Here is a 22,109-nt window from a genome sequence, read left to right as displayed (position 1 = left end):
GAGCTGTTGCTGTTATGTAATGCCATTTTCATTTGAATGGTAGGAAATTTCTGTGCTTATTTAATAATCCGACTTTCTAGACTGGTTCAGATCCCAAAATCAAAATTGGTGTTCTTGAAGGTTGAATGAGCTTCTCTCCCAAAACTGTTAAAACCCTGAATTTGAATACAAGAATTGCGGTCCAATCCAATTAAAATAGACACTTCCAAAGCTTCGGATTGTCATGGTTAGTATTAAAAACGACTAATTTTTTGGGTTTCAACGACCCCTCAAAAAATATTGAGATGAAAGGCATGCCACGTCAAGTCAATTTTTTTTTTCTTCTTGTTTTTCACAAATCCTCTCCCTCTTTGTTGATTGGCGCTACCTCCATCACGACCATCAAATCTCGCTCATTGGGTGATCAGCTATCACTTCCAATGGCTCTTACGATGGCCGTGACCTGACCACCCAAAGACTCCGAGGGTGTTGCCACCATCCATGAAAGTTTCCAAAGGGCCAAAGACAACTTTCCAGTTTTCCTTGTCAATCTTGAAACTTTTCTTCTTAAATACAACATATTCAATTGGGGTTCTAAAGATACAATCCTATTAAGCTCACACACAACATTGAAAGCAGTCAACAATGAAACAATATCCCACTAATTGAAGGAACTCAAAAAACTACAAACTCCAATCGGAATTTACAAAGTCTGTATCATTAAACTAATAAGTAGAACATGAAAAGGGCCATAAAAATGGCCTTTTGGCTTCTTCCTTGTATCGTTTCTCTCGCATTCCCCCACATGGGCCATAACAAATGCATTGCAATCTCCAATGCCTTGTACTTGTAAATCCCACATCCCACAATCAACGGAGTTGACAACTTCTCTCACACACACATGGCACAACAGTAAAGAGAATCTGTATAACTTCAATTCATACTGCAACATTTACAAAGCATATTCTTCATATTGATGGAATTTAAAATTCAAGAAAAATTCGATCATATCAAGAACCAACTATAAGCAACAAAAACGAAAATACCAGATTCCTGGCCCGGCATGTTCAATGATGAGAAATCTTTGTATTTCGACAACCTTCGGCGCGTGACAAACGGTCTTATATGCGGCTGAAAGCGGAGCGCGTGGGGGGACTGCCGACAACGGAGAAGAGGCCTCCATCGGCGGCGTCTTGCTCGTCGTCGTAATACAAGTCCTCCGTGCCACGAAACGTAGCGTGAAGGACGACAATCGCGGCTCCGATCAAGAGCGAAACCAGCACGTTCAACCACACGGCGGTGAGCACCAGAGCGACGACGGTGACGACCGCGAGGAAGCCGAGAATGAGGCGGTCGTCGACGTGGCGGTTGAAGAACACGAGCGGCGCGTCGCGGAGGAGGTACAGGAAGCACCAGGCGACGAAGATGAGAAGGAAGACAATCATGGAGATCGGGTGCCAGAGGAGGCTGAGGAAGAGGACGAGGAGGACGATGACCGCGTAGTTCACGCGGAAGTTGCTCAGGTTGCGCTTTATGCGGATGCCGGCTTCGCCCAGCGCGGAGGGGCGCGTGAAGGAGGAAAACGGTTGGACGAGCTCCCGCCATGGGCGACTCGTAGGGAAGGAGAAGCGCGCGTCTCCGGTGGCGGCGGAAGTGGAGGGGAGTGTGGAGTAGTAGGCTGCTGATTGCGAAGACATTGGAGAGGAAACCCCTTGGGAGAGAGACACAGAAAATCAAAAACCCTAATGAGAAATCAAATTGATTCAAAAGCAGAGGGAGAGAGAGAGGAGATTTGATACGCTGGGTTTTGATATTTGTGAGTGGGAAAGCATCGGGTGAGATTCGTGAGAATGGCCAAAGACGACATCGTTTTGGGTTCTCGGCAGTCGGCAGTCGGCCCTAGATATATCCGATTGATAAGAGAGGCATTTAATTCTATAGGGCCGAAAGGATAAAATACTGGTGAGTGGTCTCACTGGTCCATACTAAAAATGGCGACCTACTTTTCATTCAAATTTTTATTCGAATAATTTTTATAATAGCATGCTAGAAAATTAGTAGAAATATAAGCTTTTTTTAATAACAAAATTTTAATATTATTAAAAAAACAAAAAACATATGTTTTTCTCACGACAACAATTTTCAATTTTAGAGCCAATTTTCAATTTTCAATCTTAAATACAAACTTAATTATGCATATATAAATTTTTAAGTGCAATTTTCCTTGTAAGCCAATTTTCAAGTATAACTTCTACGTAAAATTTGTATCATTTGAATCAGAGCCAACTATCACATTGAGTATGGGATTGGATATAGTTCGTCGAATATGGGTTGTGACTTTATGGTCAAACCACAAAAGGGGTGACTTATAGGTTGGATTAAATTGTCTTTAGTACTATGTATGAATGTAGTATTAAGTCATTGAATACTGATAGATGAGTTAAGTCCTCAAAAGATAAAAAATAGAGTCGGCTGCTATAAACGTCGATTGCTAAGCGTGGTGATATGTTACGATTCTAAGTGTCCCAAATGACTTAAGTACAATCTTAACTATGCATATATAAGCTTTTGAGTACACTTTTCTTGTAAGCCTATTTTCAAGAATGAGTTCTATTTGATGTGTATCAACAGTCTACATGTCACTTGCCACGTATGGACGGGCAAGTGAGTAAAAGTTGTAATATAAAGTATTTTTCTATTGTAAATTCCTCTGCCCCTCATTTGGAAGCTATACATAATAACCCTTCCAAGTATGCTCTAAACATAAAAGAAATAGAAATAACAATGGTGTAGTGTAGAGATACGTAAGTCACATATCATGAAAGAACTTGTAAGTCTTGATATCTTCTACAATGAACCTGACTGCACCAATGCAACCTAACACTGCAACAACTGAGAACCAGGAAGCTATTGCAAAATTAAGGAGCTGGATTGAAAGACGAAGTGTGGTGTTCTTGGGCATTCTTCCTGCTTTCAAATATGCTACAGCAGGGAAGACGAAGTCCAGTGGAGTGAACCCAATTGCCCCACAGATGGACACAAAATCTCCAAAAAAAGGCATGGCCGCCGCAATAACAGTAATAAGGACCATGTAAATGGAAGTAAAAATAAGACGGACGAGGTGATTTCTCAGAGGGAAATGGCTTTTAGCTTTACTGGACAGCATTCTTTCCTCAAACCAGGCATATGTTGGCCTGCAATATATCTAAAAGAAGAGGCATTCAATTTATAAATAAGAGAAAAAATAATCATAATTCATACAAATATGGAAAATGGTAGTGGTAGAAAAATAACAAAGGAAGTTAGATTTTATGTATTTGAATGCTCATACGGAATATTTAATTGAAATGGGAGGTAAATGATAGAGCCAGAGTTCAAACTCAATGCTTTTATTCTTATACCATACTAAATCACTCTTTGTCTCAAAAACTTAAGTTGATTGGAAATGGTAATCATTTAATTGATATTCTAACACGTAAACTTGTAATGGCAAAGCATGTTATGTAAAATGTAAAGGTTTATGTAATAAATGTCCAAAAAGTACCTGATAGCATCCTGATATTTGTATCACAGCAAAGAGATTTGCCATAACAATTGTCCATTCAGGAACAGTTAGAGAAGATAATATGTATGGCTGGACTTCTGATCCAAAAGCCCAGTATCCACAAAAGGCCAATTGCCAGTAACTCAAGACAATGACAGTGTATGCTGCTGATACACCCTTATACAAATTCTTCCTTGCAGGTTCTCTTACTGTGTTCTGGAAAGCAAATGATAGTTTAAGTCACCATATTGATTGTTAAGAAACTATAAATTTCAGTACAGGTAGACAAAAGACCAAAACAAAATACCTGACTTTCTGCAGATTTGAAAAATCAGCGAAAGAAAAACTATGAAACTCAATTTGTGGTGTTGTAGAACCATATTGACCAAGCAAAGCTATTATATTACCTGTATTTCTGGAAGCATTGCATCTCCAAATGAAAAGGCAATTATCCCGAGAGCATTAAAGGCTTTAAAGGTCCTTGCAGAGGAGCTTCCTTGCAGACTATAACTCACTGCATTTCTGTCAATCTTTTTACCTACAATGACATGGAAAAAAAAATGGAGATGAAGCTCTGAAGAGATTGATTTTGATGGGAGAGACTGAGCATAAAGCTATGAAGAGAGCAAATAAAAGTATCACAAGCCTACCATCATAAATCGTCACACCAATGGTTGTAGCAGCAAACCCAATAGTGCTGAAAGTGCACAATGCGTTTACCCATCTCAATGAGTGAATATCAGGAAGCTGGGAGAGAACAAGTTCATAGGCACCAAAGAAAATAATGAAATGCTGCAAGGTTAAGTCACCATCCTTGTGAAAGTATTTGTAAACTGCCTGCATAGAGATGGAGCAGAACCCCCACCCAGAAGGAAACAAACCAATCAGAAAGAGAAAGAAACAAAAATATTTACTGGTGTTCACATTTTGAGATTGCCTAACCTTAAGGCTGCTCCCAGCAGCAATTTGAATGGCAATGTTATTGCCCACAGAAGCCACTTGCTGAAAAAATGCAATAGAGCAATAACCCCAGAATCCTTCAAGAAGTGTGAAAAGAAATATTATAGTCAAATAAGCAGAAAATAGATGGTGAACGAGCAATACAAGCAAAAGCACTGAAAAAGGTTCAAATTGTGAAAATCAAGATCTTTTTAACTGTATATGATCAGTGCAACTTGTAGAAAGAAAAACAAGTGCAATATATGTAACTCAGGGAAATACTTGCCATAACTTAAAACAAATGACCATAGGAGCTATATTTCTTATTCTTGTTCTTGCTGTCAATGTTGTTGTTATCATTATAAACTGAAAGTCAGGAGATAAAACCAACCAAAGATGCTCTCTGCAAGTTTTCTATATGTAATGTGCTTCTTTCCATTCCATCTCCATAACGATGCGATCAGAAGACTAGAATACCAAGTTGCCAATGTTGCACCCACTAAACTGCTTACACCTGAAAAGGGGAGAGAAAAATGGATTAGCAACAACATATCCACAATAAGAGATTGTACAGAATTAGGGGAAAAAAAAAACAAAACAAAAATTAGCATTAACCAAGTATAAAACGCAAGAAAAAGAGAATTTAAAAGAATTATACATTAATGCATGATCTATGTTATTTAATCACCTTTCTACAATAAACCCACTTTAAAAAAGTTCAAAAATTTTATTGTACTGAATTAAAATAATAAGACTCGGTCAAATGGGTTTCCCGATATATATATATATCATGCATGCTTCAATAGAATTGCTAGCAATTTGGGCGAAATATGCCTTATATGAGACCATCCTGCCTTCAAATAAATTATGGCCTAGTCAGCCACCGACCTGATCAGTTAAGTCCCATATGGAGTCCAGCAATTCGGGCAGATAATTGTTTAGATCTCAATCCATAAATTCAGCTATTGAGTAAACCCTTTTCTTTTCCTAATAAGTTTTCTGAGCAACCAAACAGAATTAACAAAAAAAAAAAAAAACAAAAAAACAAAAAAACAGAGAAAGCAAGAGAACTGACCGAGGGGCCAACCAAGAGAAGCGAGAGCGAACGGCAAGGGAGCGTAAGCGGCCGGAGTGGCAATCGTAGTGGCGACATGGAAAGCAGCGTGCTTCCACGTCCCTCTTCCACCCTTTTCTTCTTCTTCTTCTTCTTCTTCTTCTTCTTCATGCTGCTCTGCGGCTATTGTTGGTGCAGTCGGCGGTGGCGGCTGAGAAGAATTGTCGGAGACGATGGAGAGCATTGCAGTAAGTCAGCAAGTTCGAAAATTTGGAGTTGAAAATGGCAAAAACATCCATCACTGTCTTTCTCTTTGACTTTCGTTTGTTGCAAGCTCTCTGTTAGAATATATTATTTTCTTTGTTAGAATATTTTATATTTTCGTTATTTAATTTGTAATGTAGGGTTTATTTCTTTGCTTATATATTTTAGGGTTTAATTTGGGTTTCTTGGTCACTATTCATTATCTCTCTATAAATAGAGAGTTATGTAATATTGATTGAAATGGTGAATATATAAGATGTAGCCCATACGTCTCTCTCCGCTTTCACTCTCTGTTCTTTCTCTTATATTTTAGTATTTTATATTTTATATATATTTCAACATGGTATCAGAGCTATATATATTTTAACATGGTATCAGAGCCATGTTTCTGTTTCTGTGGCTTTCAATTAAAGTCTTATGATGTTTCTATGGTGTTTTCTAGCATTCTCTTCTGATGATCTCTTAATTCTGTTGTGATCCACGGCTTTATTCATTGGCGAATCTTGGCACAATGCGGTTTTGGCCCTTCACGGGAATTTTAACGGCTAGTTTTTGTTCTTCTGCCTCATTGTCAGTTGCGGCTTGGCCCTTCACCGGATTCTTTTAGTGGCTTGTCTACGTTCTCCGGTATTTCTCCGGCCGTCACTTTAAGCCTTTCTCGTCTTTGTTATTGGCGAACCCTGGCACAATGTGGTTTGGCCCTTCAAGGGATTTAATGACTAGTTTTCGTTCTTCGACCGTCATTGTCAGTTGCGGCTTGGCCCTTAACCGGATTCTTTTAGCAGCTTGTCTCTATTCTCTGGTATTTCTCCGGCCGTCACTTTCAGCCTTTCTCGCCGGCATTGTCTTGATCCAACCATTGACTTTAGATGCCTTCAATTTATTCTCTTTTCCAAACTCAAGCTTACACCTTGAGTTTGAGGGAGGATGTTAGAATATATTATTTCTTTTGTTAGAATATATTATTTCCTTTGTTAGAATATTTTATATTTCCGTTATTTAATTTGTAATGTAGGGTTTATTTCTTTGCTTATATATTTTAGGGTTTAATTTGGGTTTTTTGGTCACTATTCATTGTCTCTCTATAAATAGAGAGTTATGTAATATTGATTGAAATTGTGAATATACAAGATGTAGCCCATACGTCTCTCTCCGCTTTCGCTTTCTGTTATTTCTCTTATATTTTAGTATTTTATATTTTATATATATTTCAACACTCTCCAATAAATCATTTGTTGAATTTCATCATTTCATTCATATTTTAACATGAGAAATAAATTCTTTTTCTTTTTTCTTCTGAGCTCCAATTTGTTTGGCTCAAATCGACATCCGAAAATGACTTGCTATCACTCTACTAATTGAATTCGGTTGTCTGTTCGAAGGCTCGAAGCCATTTTCTCGTCTTCTTTTTTTTTTTTTTTTTTTTTTGGTGGTTTTTTAGGAAAAAGTCACACATCCATGAACTATGACTAGATAATTTCCTCCCAAATATTAAATTAGGACAAACATCTCTTTTAAACTACAAAAAATTATCAATTTTTTTTAATAACCAAAATACCCTTAATAAAAATTAAAAATAATTCTATAATTCTGAAAAAAATAAAAATAAAAAAAAAACTGTGAAAAAACCATAAGGAGGTGGTGGCCAAATGGGATGGCTGAACTATCCCCAACCGCCATATTTAAATAAATTTATATTATGTGTTATATTTTTACTTCGCTAGTATAATTAATTACCTACTTCTTAACATTCTACTCCGAGTCATTGTCTAGCCTCCTTGCGCTTACGCGTGGATCTCACTTGCCGATGGATTCCTCTCCCTCGCGTGTGGCCTTTTGGATTCGTGGCTCCACTGCCCTTCTTAGTTTTTGCTGTTGTATTTTGGGTTTTTTTTTTTTTTAATGGTATTTTTGCCTTTTTTTTTTATTATTTATTTTGGGTTACCATCTCACTACTCATTTGTGGTATTTTTTTTTAGTGTAGACTTTTGTTGTCAGTGTTCGTTCTTCGTCAACGGTTCATGTTCAGTTCTCAGCAATACTTTCCCTACAACAACCTCTCTCTCTCTCTCTCTCTCTCTCTCTCTCTCTATATATATATATATATATATATATATATATATATATATATATATTAACCAACTAGTTCATAACTTAATATATTAGTTAATGCTAAGCTATTATATGTTCGTTTATTTATATACATATAAATACAAGCTAGGCTTGCAAGCCTTAGTCGAGTTGTTCGAGAAAATTGGATCGAGCTTTATACGAGTTGAGTTAGTAAGCCTTAATCAAATTTTGTCGAGCAAATCGAGTATATATTACTTAATAATCGAATGGGTTTATAGAGTTACTAGTGGACTTCTACAGTTAAAAATCGAATTCGAATCGAGTGTAAACAAGTGGATTATTGAACGGAGGCTGATATTATTTATTCTGTATAATTTTAAAGCCAAAGAGTACCAAGCAAGATCATAAAATCTTACACACAGATATCATTTCATTCAAGCATTAAGGATGCTTGAGAATCTCTTGTTCTCTTCTTTAGGTGACTTAAGTATGAGTTTTGTAACATGAATGTTTAAGGAAATATTATTATGGGTAGCCTATTTAATCAATTTCATCTTTGTTTTGGGTAGCCTATATATAATATACATCAATTTCATGGCTATTTAGAGGTTATATATAGGAAGAATGTTTCGTCCATAAAACATAAATAAAAATGTTGGCAAATTTACCCAAATCACAAAAAGGTCCAGTCGCTTTTTCTAAGACGGATCGATCATATTTTTTCTTCGATTTAAGTTTACAACCAAAGAGCATTTAGCAAGAACAGGTTGCACATAAAATCTTCACATAGATATCATTTCATTCAAGCATTTAAGGATGCTGGGAGGTAGTGGACTCCGCACAGCAGAACATACAATGTACTGGTTGTATTGTTGTGCACACGCAACATTTTTGGCTTGCGCACTTCTCACCAGAACAATCTGCCCAAAAAATAAAACCAAATAAATCCATGCTTGAAGAAAAACATGGAACAAATTAAAAGTGATCACAAGCTTAATTACCCCTTGAAAAAGTTGTGGGGATGCTAGTGAGATCAATCCCAGAAGGAATTTGATTGGTTGCTTCAGTCTGCAGATTAGCAATGATCAACACCAAAAACATGCAGAGGAGAATTCTTGAAGATGCCATGGTTTTGTGTTGAAGTAGGATGAAAGGTTTTGGCTCGAGTGAGACCAAGCCACTCTCATTATCTCAATTTATAGATCACACAATAATTGAACAAACTTTCAAACTCCTCCTCACATTACATTATTTGTCTTCTTACATTTAAATGTTACAAACATACGTTACAAAACAAAAGAAACGTGTTACAAAACGGTTACAAAATTAAAGAGACACATACTTTATCTACGTGTCACAAAACTAAAGAGGCTTTATTAACACCAACATTAACTACATGAAGAGAGGAGTTATTGTTAATAATTGACTGAGATATGCTACACTTACTACGAGTATCTTATAAATTGAGATAACACTTACTATGTCCACTATTAACTTATTTAACTATGAACGGCACGTGGCATTTTGCATGACACTTTCCACGTTTACAAACTGACGCAACAATTTACGTGATGCTTATCACTGAAATATGGACTATTACATGTCACCTATTTCTATAAAATGTAGACTGACACATTAATTTGTAAGGATATAGTGATCCAAACTTCCAAACATTTTTCATGTTGATTGAAGTGATAAAATTTGAACTAACTAATTTAAAAACAAACATTATTATTTTAATTATCATTCTTGAGCCCTGCGTTTCTTTTGAAAGGTAATTTATTTTAATTATCATTCCATTAATAACTTAATATATTAGTTAATGCTAAGTTAGTATATGTTTGTATACATATACCAACTTATGATGGTGTTTGCTAAGGCAAACTCTTTGGAAGCCTCTTTTATACTTGGCTGCATTAATAAATTTGCTTCTTGGTCTGGACAGCAAGTAAATTTCAGTAAGTCTTCCATCTTTTTCAGCCCAAACACGAAACCTAACTCAATTTCCCATATAAAATCCATCCTAAATCTCCAACAAATTTCACTCAAAGCTAAATACCTTGGTCTCCTTTTATTTATCCATAGAAATAAGAAGAGAACCTTTGCATATATCAAGAACAAGATTTTAAGTAGGATCTCAATCAGGTTGGAGGGCTATACTCTTATCCCAAGCAGCTAGAACTACATTGATCAAGACCGTTGCCAATGCGCTGCCTTGCTATACCATGTCCCTTTTCTTGTTGCCCAAATCTTTTTGTCAAGATATTGATTCTTCTTTGAGGAAATTCTAGTGGGGTCATCCGCAAGAAAAGAAGCATAATCTCTCTTTGATTGGATGGCACAAGATCTGTAACCACACTTCTTTGGGTGGTTTGGGTATTAGAAGAATGGAACTTCATAATCATAACAAGGCTCTTTTAGCCAAGCTAGGTTGGTCTATTCTTTCTAATCATAATTCTGTACGGGTGAACTCTAATAAGGCCAAGTATCTCAGAAACTCTGATTTTTTGAATGTGACCAAGAATCCTTCATCTTCTTGGATTTGGAAGAGTATTTTGAATAACAGAGAGATTATTGCAAGGAATGCTTGTTGGGCTATCTCTTCTGGTTTTGATCTGAATATTTGGAAGCCTCCCTGGATTCCTAGCTTGCCAGGGTTCAAGCCTCTTCCCATTCAGCATCTCCCTTTACCTTTGCCTAATCTATGTATCTCTGATCTTATTAATCCGATTGATAGAACTTGGAGTGCATATCTCCTCTTTTTTTTGTTTGACCCAGTCTCGGCGACTCAAGTGCTCTCCATTCACCTCAGCATCATCCTTACCTCTAATTTTTGGGTTTGGCCCTATTCTCCTTCGGGTAAGTTCACTGTCAAAGCTGCCCATGAAGCTTTTTCCCTCTTCATTCACAATGGCTCTGTACCGGATCCAGTCTCTTGTTTGAAGTCCATCAACTCCATGGTTAAAGCTCATTTTAAAGCATGGCATGACTCAGCTTCTGTCCATGAAGCTTGGTCCCCTCCACCCCTAGGTTTCTTGAAAGCTAATTTTGATGTTGCCATTGGCTCCATGTTCAGTGTTGCGGCTGTGGTCCTCAGTGATCACATAGGTCTTATCGTGGCTGCATGTACCAAGAAGTTACCCCATTTAGATGCCACTGTTGGGGATGCCAATGCTGCTCTCTTGGCAGTTAGTTTTGCTGCTGATTTTGGTTGTTCCTCTATTCTCCTTGAAGGGAATTCTTAACTTTGCATCCTTGCCATCAATAAAGATCATCTCTTTTCGGATGGGCTATGTGTCCCTGTGATTGCTGATATTTGTTTGCACCTGCTGCGATTTGCTAGTTGGACCGCATCAAAAGTTTCAAGATGTGCTAACTCAAAAGCACACTCTATTGCTAAATGGGTCGCTTCTCACAATGTGTTTGGAAGCATTCCCGCTTGTTCCCCTTTTCTCTCATCTATCCGGATTAAGAGTGGGAGAGACCCTCCTTTGTAATCCTTTCCTCTTTCCCCCCTTTGATTAAAAAAAAAAACGTGTATATTCTAGCTAGGCTTGCGAGCCTTAGTCAAGTTGTCCGAAAGAGTTGGATCGAGCTTTATACGAGTTAGGTTTGTGAGCCTTAATCAAATTTCGTCAAGCGAGTCGTGTATGTGTTACTTAATTATCAAGTGCGTTTGTACAGTTACCAACGAGTTTCTGCAGCTACAAATCGAATTAGAATCGAGTTTAAATAAGTGGGTTATTGAATGGACTGATTTATTTACGGTTCTAGGTGTAATGCACGTAAATCAAAATTTTGACAGATTCACCCAAATCACAAAGGCCCAGATGCATTTTCTAAGACTACTAATATTTTATTTATTCCATTTAAGCTTACAGCCAAAGAGTAGCAAGCAAGATTAATTAGGTTGCACATAATATCTTCATAGAGATATCATTTCATTCAAGCATTAAGGTTGCTGGGAGGTAGTGGTCTCTGCACAGCAGGCGATACAGTATGGTGCTAAATCTGAGCATAAGCAACATTTTTTGCTTCCGCACCGACCAGCAGGACACCCTGCCAAAAAAGAAAATCAAATAAATTCATAGAGCAACATTACTTTTTTTATTTTTTTATTTTTTGCAATTATTTACTCCTAAATAAATTCAAAAAGATGTACATATTTTGTTTTCCATTTAAAAAAAGATAAAAGTAAATGAAAACATGCTTGAAGAAAAACATGGAACCGACTGTGGCGTGAGATACTATAGAGTGATAAGCTTACACGATCCAAAATCTTTGGCAACGCTAGTGACATCGACCCCAGATGGGATTTGATTGGCTGCTTCAGTCTGCAGATTACCAATGATGAACATCAAAAACATGCAGAGGAGAATTCTTGAAGATGCCATGGTTTTGTGTTGAAGAAGGATGAAAGGTTTTGGCTCGAGTGAGACCAAACCACTCTCATTATCTCAATTTATAGATCACACAATAATTGAACAAACTTTCAAACTCCTCCTCACATTACCTTATTTGTCTTCTTACATTTAAATGTTACAAACTTACATTACAAAACAAAAGAGACGTGTTACAAAACGGTTACAAAATTAAAGAGACACATACTTTATTTACGCGTCACAAAACTAAAGAGACTTCATTAAGGATCCGGATCCTCTCCCATCCAAAAAGGACTGGAGAGTATCCAGTTAAGGGCTTGGATTTCTTTACAGAAATCTAAGGCCAAAAAGAAGACATGTCACTCTCTAATTAAAAAAACAAGAACTTAAAAGGACCGGTTCAATGTTTAAAAATTAAATAACCATAATTATCTTACATTAAATATAGTCACTTAATAATGAAATTCATATAAGGGAACGTTTTAAAATAAACTCTTGGAATAATGAAACTGCCTAAACCTAAATGGTAAACTATTAAACCATATTAAAAAATAGGAGAAACACTAAACGGTTAATAGAGAGTTAAGAAGACACTTAAAATTTTTTTTAAAAAAAATTAAAAATTAAAACCGGTTATGCTTTTAAAAAGTATGAGTTTAGGACACGTGTCACAATTCTAGGCTCTCTCTAAGCCAAAACTCGACTTATATATATAAAACATGAGTTAATTTAGTTAATTTAATGGCCTTAGAGGACCGGTTTTTAACTTAAAAGGACCGGTTCAATGTTTAAAAATTAAATAACCATAATTATCTTACATTAAATATAGTCACTTAATAATGAAATTCATATAAGGAAACGTTTTAAAATAAACTCTTGGAATAATGAAACCGCCTAAACCTAAACGGTAAACTATTAAACCATATTAAAAAATAAGAAAAACACTAAACGGTTAATAGAGAGTTAAGAAGACACTTAAAAAAATTAAAAAAAAATTAAAATTAAAAATTAAAACCGGTTATGCTTTTAAAAAGTATGAGTTTAGGACACGTGTCACAATTCTAGGCTCTCTCTAAGCCAAAACTCGACTTATATATATAAACATGAGTTAATTTAGTTAATTTAATGGCCTTAGAGGACCGGTTTTTAACTTAAAAGGACCGGTTCAATGTTTAAAAATTAAATAACCATAATTATCTTACATTAAATATAGTCACTTAATAATGAAATTCATATAAGGAAACGTTTTAAAATAAACTCTTGGAATAATGAAACCGCCTAAACCTAAACGGTAAACTATTAAACCATATTAAAAAATAAGAAAAACACTAAACGGTTAACAGAGAGTTAAGAAGACACTTAAAAAAAAAAAAAAAAAAAAATTTAAATTAAAACCGGTTATGCTTTTAAAAAGTATGAGTTCAGGACACGTGTCACAATTCTAGGCTCTCTCTAAGCCAAAACTCGGCTTTTATATATATATATAAACATGAATTAATTTAGTTAATTTAATGGCCTTAGAGGGACCGGTTTTTAACTTAAAAGGATCGGTTCAATGTTTAAAAATTAAATAACCATAATTATCTTACATTAAATATAGTCGCTTAATAATGAAACTCATATAAGGAAACGTTTTAAAATAAACTCTTGGAATAATGAAACCACCTAAACCTAAACGATAAACTATTAAACCATATTAAAAAATAGGAGAAACACTAAACGGTTAATAGAGAGTTAAGAAGACACTTAAAAATAAAATAAAATTAAAAAAAAAAAAAAACGGATATGCTTTTAAATTCTAGGCTCTCTTTGAGCCAAAACTCGGCTTATATATATATATATATATATATATATATATATATATATATGATAAAATAAAATAACAAAACGGAAACCAACCCATGTTAATTTTTCGTTAGACAAACTTTAGATCCCCACATCTGCAGAGAAAAAGTAACCTCCCATCCATATTCGGATCCTCTAACCCACGTATGCAAGAAGAGAAGCTTGACTATGATCTGAAGATGGTGGCAAAGGCGTGAAGAAAAGTTGTGGGACCGATTCGGGAGTGAAAAAATTCTGGTTTTTTTTTTTTTTTTCATAGTTCATGGGTTTTAATTTTCTTCATTTCGAAATCATTGTTTTGATTTTGTTTATTTTCTCCTCTATTTGATGCGGGATCCGAATCCTCTTTTCAAATTTGAGCATACTATATATATATATTTTTTCTGGGTTCTTATTTTTTGATTTTCAGAGTTCATGAGTCTTGGGCGATTCCCCCTTTCCATTGGGTTCTATACAAATTTGAGACACCCAGAATCTAAAACAAAACAGAGGACGATGAAACTCAAATACCCGATTTGAATTCATAACACTAACATTAACTACATGAAGAGAGGAGTTATTGTTAATAATTGACCGAGATATGCTGCATTTAGTACGAGTATATTATAAACTGAGATAACATTTACCATGTCCACTATTAACTTATTTAACTATGAACGGCACGTGGCATTTCGCATGACACTTACACGTTTACAAATTGACGCAACAATTTACGTGACACTTATCATAACAATCACTAAAATATGAATTATTAGATGTCACCAATTTCTATAAAATGTAGACTGGCACATTAATTTGTAAGGATACAGTGTTCCAAACTTCCAAACATTTTTCATGTTGATTGAAGTGATAAAATTTGAACTAATTAATTTAAAAACAAACATTATTATTTTAATTATCATTCTTGAGCCCTCCGTTTCTTTTGAAAGGTAATTTATTTTAATTATCATTCCATTAATAACTTAATATATTAGTTAATGCTAAGTTAGTATATGTTTATATACATATAAACATGTGTATATTCAAGCTAGGCTTGCGAGTTGCGAACTAGTCGTGTATGTGTTACTTAATATTGAGTTTGTTTGTACAATTACCAGCAGGTTTTTGCAGCTACAAATCGAGTTTTAAATAAGTGTAATTCAAAGATATTAAAACATAAATCAAATTTTTGACAGATTCACCCAAATCACAGAAGGCCCAGATGCATTTTCTAAGACGACTCATATTATTTATTCCATTTAAGCTTACAGAACAAAGAGTACGAAGCAAGATTAGGTTGCGCATAACATCTTCATAGAGATATCACATTTCATTCAAGCATTAAGGATGCTGGGAGGCAGTGGTCTCTGCACAGCAGACGATACAACGTGGTGCGAATGATGAGCAGACACAACATCTTTTGCTTCGGCACCAATCAGCAGGACACCCTGCCCAAAAAGGAAAATCAAATAAATTCATAGAGCAATATTACATAGGTTTTTATAATTAGTGCTGCTAGGGTTATTATATTATAAATTCCTTACAAACTGACTGCTTGGTAATTTGTTCTCATTTTGTTCTAATTTTTTTTTTTTTTTTGCAATTATTTAATCCAAACAATTCATTTCACGGGAAATGAATACTATAGAGTGATAAGCTTACCCGATTGATCAGAAGCTTTGGCAACGCTAGTGAGATCGACCCCAGATGGAATTTGGTTGGTTGCTTCAGTATGCAGATTACCAATGATCAACGCCAAAAACATGTAGAGGAGAATTCTTGAAGATGCCATGGATTTGTGTTGAAGAAAGATGAAAGGTTTTGGTTCAAGTGATATCAAACCAGGCAGTCTTATTATCTCAATTTATTGATCACACAACAATTAAACAAAATTTCAAGATCCTAATTGTCACATTACATTAATTACCTACCGTTACAAAACAAAAGAGACATCTAGTGCTACAAAACGGTTACAAAACTATAAAGACACTTACTTTTATCTACGTACCACAAAATTGAAAAGGCTTAAAGAACGTGTAATACTAGAAGTTACTTTTATATCATTTTAAGAATGACGTGGCTCTTAAAATTACTAGTGAACTTGTGATTGATCATTATTGAATTTTGATCAAATGATAATTTTAAAATTCACTTCATTTTATGAGGGACACAAAAAACGATTTCTAAAATTACACCATCATTATCTACATGTTGTTGCTTCATTATCAAAAGAGAGGCAGTTAATAATTGACCAAGATAAGTGGTATTTACTGCAAGTCTCTTACAAACTGACCTGACACTTACCATGTCAAATTGTCAATCATCCATTAAATGTGGGCAGTTACGTGGCATTTTGCATGACACTTATCACCTTTACAAACTGACTTGGCAGTTTACGTGACACTTATTATATTAACTACTAAATATATGAACTACCACATAACACTCATTTTCATAAAATGTGATTGGCACATTAATTTATAAGAAAATGTAGTAAAAGCTAGTGTAGTATTTCAAGCATTTTTCATGTTGAGTGAAGCGATAAAATTTGAACTATTTTATTTAAAAACAAACATTATTATTTTAATTAAGAACTTCATATTGTAGTTGAAAGAGATAAACTTTAAAAAGATCATAACCATTGATCCTTAATGGGGCTTGCAGAGATGTAAGGCGTAGATTAAGTAAATCATAAATCACCACGCATTTAGACCAATGTAGCTTGGAGAAATGCAAGGTGTAAATTTGGTAAGGATAGAAATTTCATTTTAAAATTAGTTTAGAAGAACTTTCTTTTAATTGGTTAACATATGTACGTGGGATATAAATTTCCTTCAAGCCGGCCCGAAGAAAATATCATTTAACTCATGTAAAATAGTGTTAAGTGTCTATAAACATTTAAAAGGTACATTAAATTTAGTTTAAGTTAGTAAACTGATATTAATGAGGTTAAGAATTTAATGTGTATTTTAAATGTTTGTAGACACTTAATACTATTTTACATAGGTTGGAGGATATTTCGGTATTTCCTACAAACTGGTTTGGAGAAAATTTCTTCCCATTTTTTATTGGATAGAAATTTACTTCAAATCAGTCTGAAGGGAATATCCTCCAACTTATTTAAAATAGTGTCTAATGACGGCGCAGCCCATGACTTGACTAACGAAGGACTGCAACTAGATTCAGCACACACTTGGTTGTATGAATCACCTGAATGAATTAGAAGCATTGTATCATCATAGCGTAATGCTCTTTTTGTTTAGATCCTCAGGGGTCTGGATTTTCCACATGAATGAAATTCTTGGAAGTTCAAAAAAAAAATATATATATATATATATATATATTGTCAAATGTCTATAAATATTTAAAAGACACATTAAATTTTTAACGTCATTAATAGCAGTTTATTAATTTAAACTAAATTTAATGTGCATTTTAAATATTTATATACACTTGACACTATTTTAAATGATTAGAGGTCCAAAATAAATAAATGAGTTGGAGGATATTTTCTTCGAACTGGTTTGGTGGAAATTTATGTACTTTTTTTATTTTGATAATTTTCCTCTTGGTCAACTTAATTGGTTAATTATTTCCCTGTTTTATTATTATTATTATTTTTTAAAATTTATTTCTCTGTTTTATATATATATCGTTTTGTTATATAAAAAAGCCCACCCTAGAGTATTAAACCCAAAACAAAATTACGTGTTTGTAGGTTCTCTGAACATTCGTTGGATTTCTCAATCTCTTCTCTTTGCGGCGCAATGGTTTACATAACATCGTGGGATGAGTTCGTAGAGCGATCAGTGCAGTTGTTCCGTGCCGATCCCGATTCTGTGCGTTTTTTTTTCTTCTCCTTACTCTGTTATTTTCCTCTCCTCTATCTCCTGTTTGGTTGCCGAGAAAGTCCAAGGAAAAGATGATTAAGTGCAGTACTCATTTTATGATTCTTTTTTCAAATACTGGATGTATCCCCTCATTTAAATATTGTGTTAATACTGTTTTTTTTTTTTTCTCTAATTTGTTGGATATAGACACGGTATGTGATGAAGTACCGGCACTGCGATGGCAAACTGGTTCTCAAGGTCACTGATAACCGAGAGGTACGAGAAGTTTATTTATGTGTTTTTTAGATCGAATTCATTGAGTTTTACTGTTGTGAAGGCTATGATTTTCTGGGTTTCAATGAAGTAGGTCTAAGGTTGTGTTTGATAGCAAATATTGGAATCCCAATTGCGGTGAATGTTAGATTTTATGTTTAACCATTTAATCTTCTTGTGGATTTGGGGTGTAGTGATGCTTTCAAGTAAATTGGTAATGCCCAATCTCAATGGGTTGTGATTGGGTCTTGGTTCTGTTCATCTCTCTTTTTTTCTTTTTTTCCCTTCTTTAATATGTAGATGTAGTTTTTAGGAGCTTGTCATTTGTAGTGAAAAGGGTTAAACCCAGAAAATTTATCTTAAGAGAGGAATGGAATTGAGTTGCTGATTGATAATTGCCATTGCCTGGTCAGGAGTCTCTTGAAGTAATGGTTTGGCTTCATCAAAGATTTGATGGAGGTTGGAGTTTGTGTTTTTGGGTGGTTATTGAGGTAGATGTAAAATGCAGGCCATTAGGGAAGGAGACATAGAGCTTGACTCCAGTAGCAGTATTGGGTAGTTGATTAGTGCAACGGGAGGGACTCACAAGAGATGCTCTTCTGGCTAGAGAAGAGAGGTTTTGTCTGATTTTTAGCTAAATTTTTATAGTGAATGAATCAGGAAAATAAAACATGAAAGATATGATTAGAAGATTTTAATCTAAATGTTTGAATGATCTACACTTGTTTCACAATTTGGGCTTATAAAATGCTTCTTGATTAATCTTGATTCTGTCCAGGGTACTATCCCTATCAAATAGTGAAGGGGAGTCGATTAACCATCATATGTTTTATGTCGATAGATGTGCATGCTAAAAAACCCTCATGACCTGGGAGGTAATTGTTATATAAGATAAAATGAGTAAACCTTGTTCATTTGTGCTTGCGTCTTTCTGAAACAGTTGCTAGCAAGTTAATTTGCTCAATGTACTTCTACGTTGAGTGGATTTTTTTTTTGTATAAATGTTTTCTTGGTTGTGGAACAAGAGCTGATGGTAGTTCAAGATTGATATGCTAGAGGACATTTTCTCTCTATTTTTCTAAATTAGAATGCCAGTGATTTATATGTGATAAGTGTCCATTGCTATGTTATGGGGATTTTGGGCATCAATGAAATCTGACATACACTTTTGTTGTGCCTTTGCAAAGGGAAAAATCACCTATGCTTGCTTATTTTGCGATGGCAAATTTAAGCTATATTATATACTTATTTTCTGAGCTTTTGCATCATAAACCCTGGACTAAATGTTTTAGGACACTCGTTTCTAGATATTGAGTTGGGAATGTTTTATTTTTGCACATAGTTTAGTCATGGCTTTCTGGAAAAGAGAATGACATTGAGTTGAGAATGTTTTAGTACACGTGATTTAGTCATGGCTTGAGAATAACTGAATATAATTCCTCTTGTTGAATAACCATGGAATCATAATTTTATCTATTTGTTTAGTATATGATTGCTCATATGATGGGTTCTTCTGCTTTTTGCCAGTGTCTCAAGTTTAAGACAGACCAGGCACAGGAGGCTAAGAAGATGGAGAAGCTTAACAACATATTCTTCACTTTAATGGCTCGGGGTCCTGATGGTATCATCTTATTCTAAGCCTCTCTTTGTAATTTATGGTGTATTTTCGCATTCCATGGAAGTAAATGTTCTATTTCTATCCGGGGTAGTTGAGCGCACAGAGATTTTGAAATGGAATCACTAAAAATGGATGTATCACGATGCATTATTATAGGGTTCAACCAGTATAGATTTCATGAGATTTGAGTCTTTCCCTAATATTTGTCATAATGGTGAACTTAAAGTAAACAGAAACTGGTTTCAAATGCTATATGAAATGCTATGGTATAATTTTCTTTCCGTGGGACGCCCACGGACATGCTTGTTAGATTTCTTAATATTGTGTAGTGGTAAGAACATTGCGAAGAGTTGAGGCAGCATCTTTTTCGTCTAAAGCTGCAAAGCACAGCTCCTATGGACCACTTTTGAACATGTTATTATGGTTCAATCAGTATATTGTTGATTTGATTCTGGATTTTGATGTCTCACAAGTTGTACTAATGAAAACCTGTTCGGCTTTCTCATTTTGCAGCAGAAACATCAGAAGTTACTGGGAAGGAACAGATGGATGCACAGCCAACCAAGAAAGGAAGAGGAAGGAAACAATAACTTTGTTTGCTACTAGACAAATAGGCTTCGGACAAATTTTAGTAGGCATCATTGGTGACTCGAAAGATGATTTGCAAACTGTTATGCCCCAAAATTCCATTAAAATCATTTAGGTTAAATCAAATTTTCAAGGGGGATGTTGTCTCATTAAGGTTAAATCAAATCATTTTTGTTTCATTTATACGGATCATTGTTACTTTTCACTGGCTTCCTTTATGTGGATTCTTGTGCATTCATTTTATTTCTTGTTTGAAGTTTTTACTGAATCCTGTTGCCTCGATTCTTTACCAATTGCCACCATACGGAACATCTCTAAAGAGATGTGCAGCGTCAGCAACTACTGGTGTGTTTGATAATAAAACGCCATTCAACAACTACATAATTAAGCTTCTTTAAGAGGATTTCGGCACGAATAAAATCTTCAATCTCTTTCAGATTTGCTAGTTTCTTGAGTTAAGATATTTCTGATAATTAAAATTTTCCAATTTCTTGTTATTCAATCTGTGGTTTACAGAAATCGATCCAAAACTAAATTGGGCATTGACTAGAATCACTAGATCACCTCATCACCTGTACTCCTGTAGATGTGAGAGAAACCATAGTGATGCCATTATTGACAATAATGGGTTGTGGACAAAATATGGATGTATATGCACGTGTTTGTTTATGTATATCTCTCAGCTGTCAGCACCCTCTTTTTTGAGGATGCTCCCATTAAATTACTTTTTTAACACAATAAATCCTTAGTCAAATTAACTTTTGACCAGTGGGACCTTTTTGCATCCGACTTGGTGCTTGTTTGGGTGTTTATTTGATGGGCCTAGAAGTATATTTAACACTAAAAAAAATTTGTTTGAAAAAAAAAATACTTGTTTGGTAAAAAAAATTGAAAGCGTTTTTAATGGTTCAAAAAACTCAAAAATAGTCAAAACGCACTTTTGACAAAAGATAAAAAATAAAACTTTTGCCAAACAGCAATTTTTCATTTAAAAGTTCTATTTCTCAAACACAATTCCAAACATGCTCTTAGCAATCTTGGGAAATGTTTTTTGTTTTTTTTTTTTTTGAATGAAATGTAGGTGTTTTAAAAAAGTGAGTAGCTTAAAAAATATAAATTATTATTATTTTTAGCTAAAATGGAGAAAAAAATTTGCTTAGTCGGATTTGGTACATAAAATTCGGGCAACCTAATATTAGTCAGAGATCTTCATCCCAATAAAATAAAAGCCTGAAATGTGAAAAATGTTGTATTTTTGCCTAGTTGATGAACCTGTTGCTGGAGAAGGATCCTTGCACATGTGAGCTCTTAAACCATTAACATGCTAGGTGTAAAGTGTTGCCTTGTAATGAGTATCATGTCCAAATCCATTTCCCTGCACTTCTGAGACACCCCCCCCCCCCCCCCCCCCCCCCCCCCCCCCCCAAAAAAAAAAAAAGTAGAAACGTGGCTGATAGTGTATATATGGCTGAGATTTCATATTTAAAACTTGCATGTCAAGCTGCTCACTTTGGCTGCGGCTTGTCTCTCTTTATACCTGCCATAACTGTGCTTAATGAGAAAAGAGATAAAGGTTTGGAAATAAAGGAGCATCCATGTGGTAGTCGGGCAAAGTGCAGAACAAGATTAAAGGAAACAAATGAAGCCCATAATAATCTTTCTTTGAGTTTCACTGAACTTTAACAAATCAAAATCATTATTGGACTTAACATGTGGGAGTCCATCCAAATCCTTGACAAAG

At 34.9% G+C, this 22,109-nt stretch overlaps 3 protein-coding genes across 3 annotated transcripts; 1 reads left to right on the top strand and 2 right to left on the bottom strand.

Annotated features, from left to right (window-relative positions):
* Positions 1 to 565: 565 nt before the first annotated feature.
* Positions 566 to 1,906, bottom strand: LOC132165680 (PRA1 family protein F3). Its single transcript, XM_059576341.2, has 2 exons — positions 1,026 to 1,906; positions 566 to 922 (listed from the first exon to the last, which is right to left on the bottom strand). Exon 1 carries the CDS (start codon positions 1,674 to 1,676, stop codon positions 1,101 to 1,103), a length of 576 nt encoding a protein of 191 aa, XP_059432324.2. The 5' UTR covers positions 1,677 to 1,906; the 3' UTR covers positions 566 to 922; positions 1,026 to 1,100.
* A 717-nt stretch (positions 1,907 to 2,623) lies between these two features.
* On the bottom strand, positions 2,624 to 5,820 carry LOC132166290 (GABA transporter 1). Its single transcript, XM_059577086.2, has 7 exons — positions 5,538 to 5,820; positions 4,854 to 4,976; positions 4,466 to 4,560; positions 4,174 to 4,360; positions 3,931 to 4,061; positions 3,524 to 3,739; positions 2,624 to 3,184 (listed from the first exon to the last, which is right to left on the bottom strand). Exons 1-7 carry the CDS (start codon positions 5,758 to 5,760, stop codon positions 2,789 to 2,791), a joined length of 1,371 nt encoding a protein of 456 aa, XP_059433069.2. The 5' UTR covers positions 5,761 to 5,820; the 3' UTR covers positions 2,624 to 2,788.
* An 11,931-nt stretch (positions 5,821 to 17,751) lies between these two features.
* On the top strand, positions 17,752 to 20,606 carry LOC132166197 (Signal recognition particle, SRP9/SRP14 subunit). Its single transcript, XM_059576976.2, has 4 exons — positions 17,752 to 17,898; positions 18,097 to 18,165; positions 19,690 to 19,783; positions 20,294 to 20,606. Exons 1-4 carry the CDS (start codon positions 17,827 to 17,829, stop codon positions 20,368 to 20,370), a joined length of 312 nt encoding a protein of 103 aa, XP_059432959.1. The 5' UTR covers positions 17,752 to 17,826; the 3' UTR covers positions 20,371 to 20,606.
* The last annotated feature ends 1,503 nt before the right edge of the window (positions 20,607 to 22,109 follow it).

Source organism: Corylus avellana, chromosome 11, assembly GCF_965113065.1.
Source record: "Corylus avellana chromosome 11, dhCorAvel1.hap1.2, whole genome shotgun sequence".
Lineage (NCBI taxonomy): Eukaryota > Viridiplantae > Streptophyta > Magnoliopsida > Fagales > Betulaceae > Corylus > Corylus avellana.
Note: the sequence above shows the minus strand (reverse complement) of the source record. Positions and strands in the feature narration are given on the sequence as shown.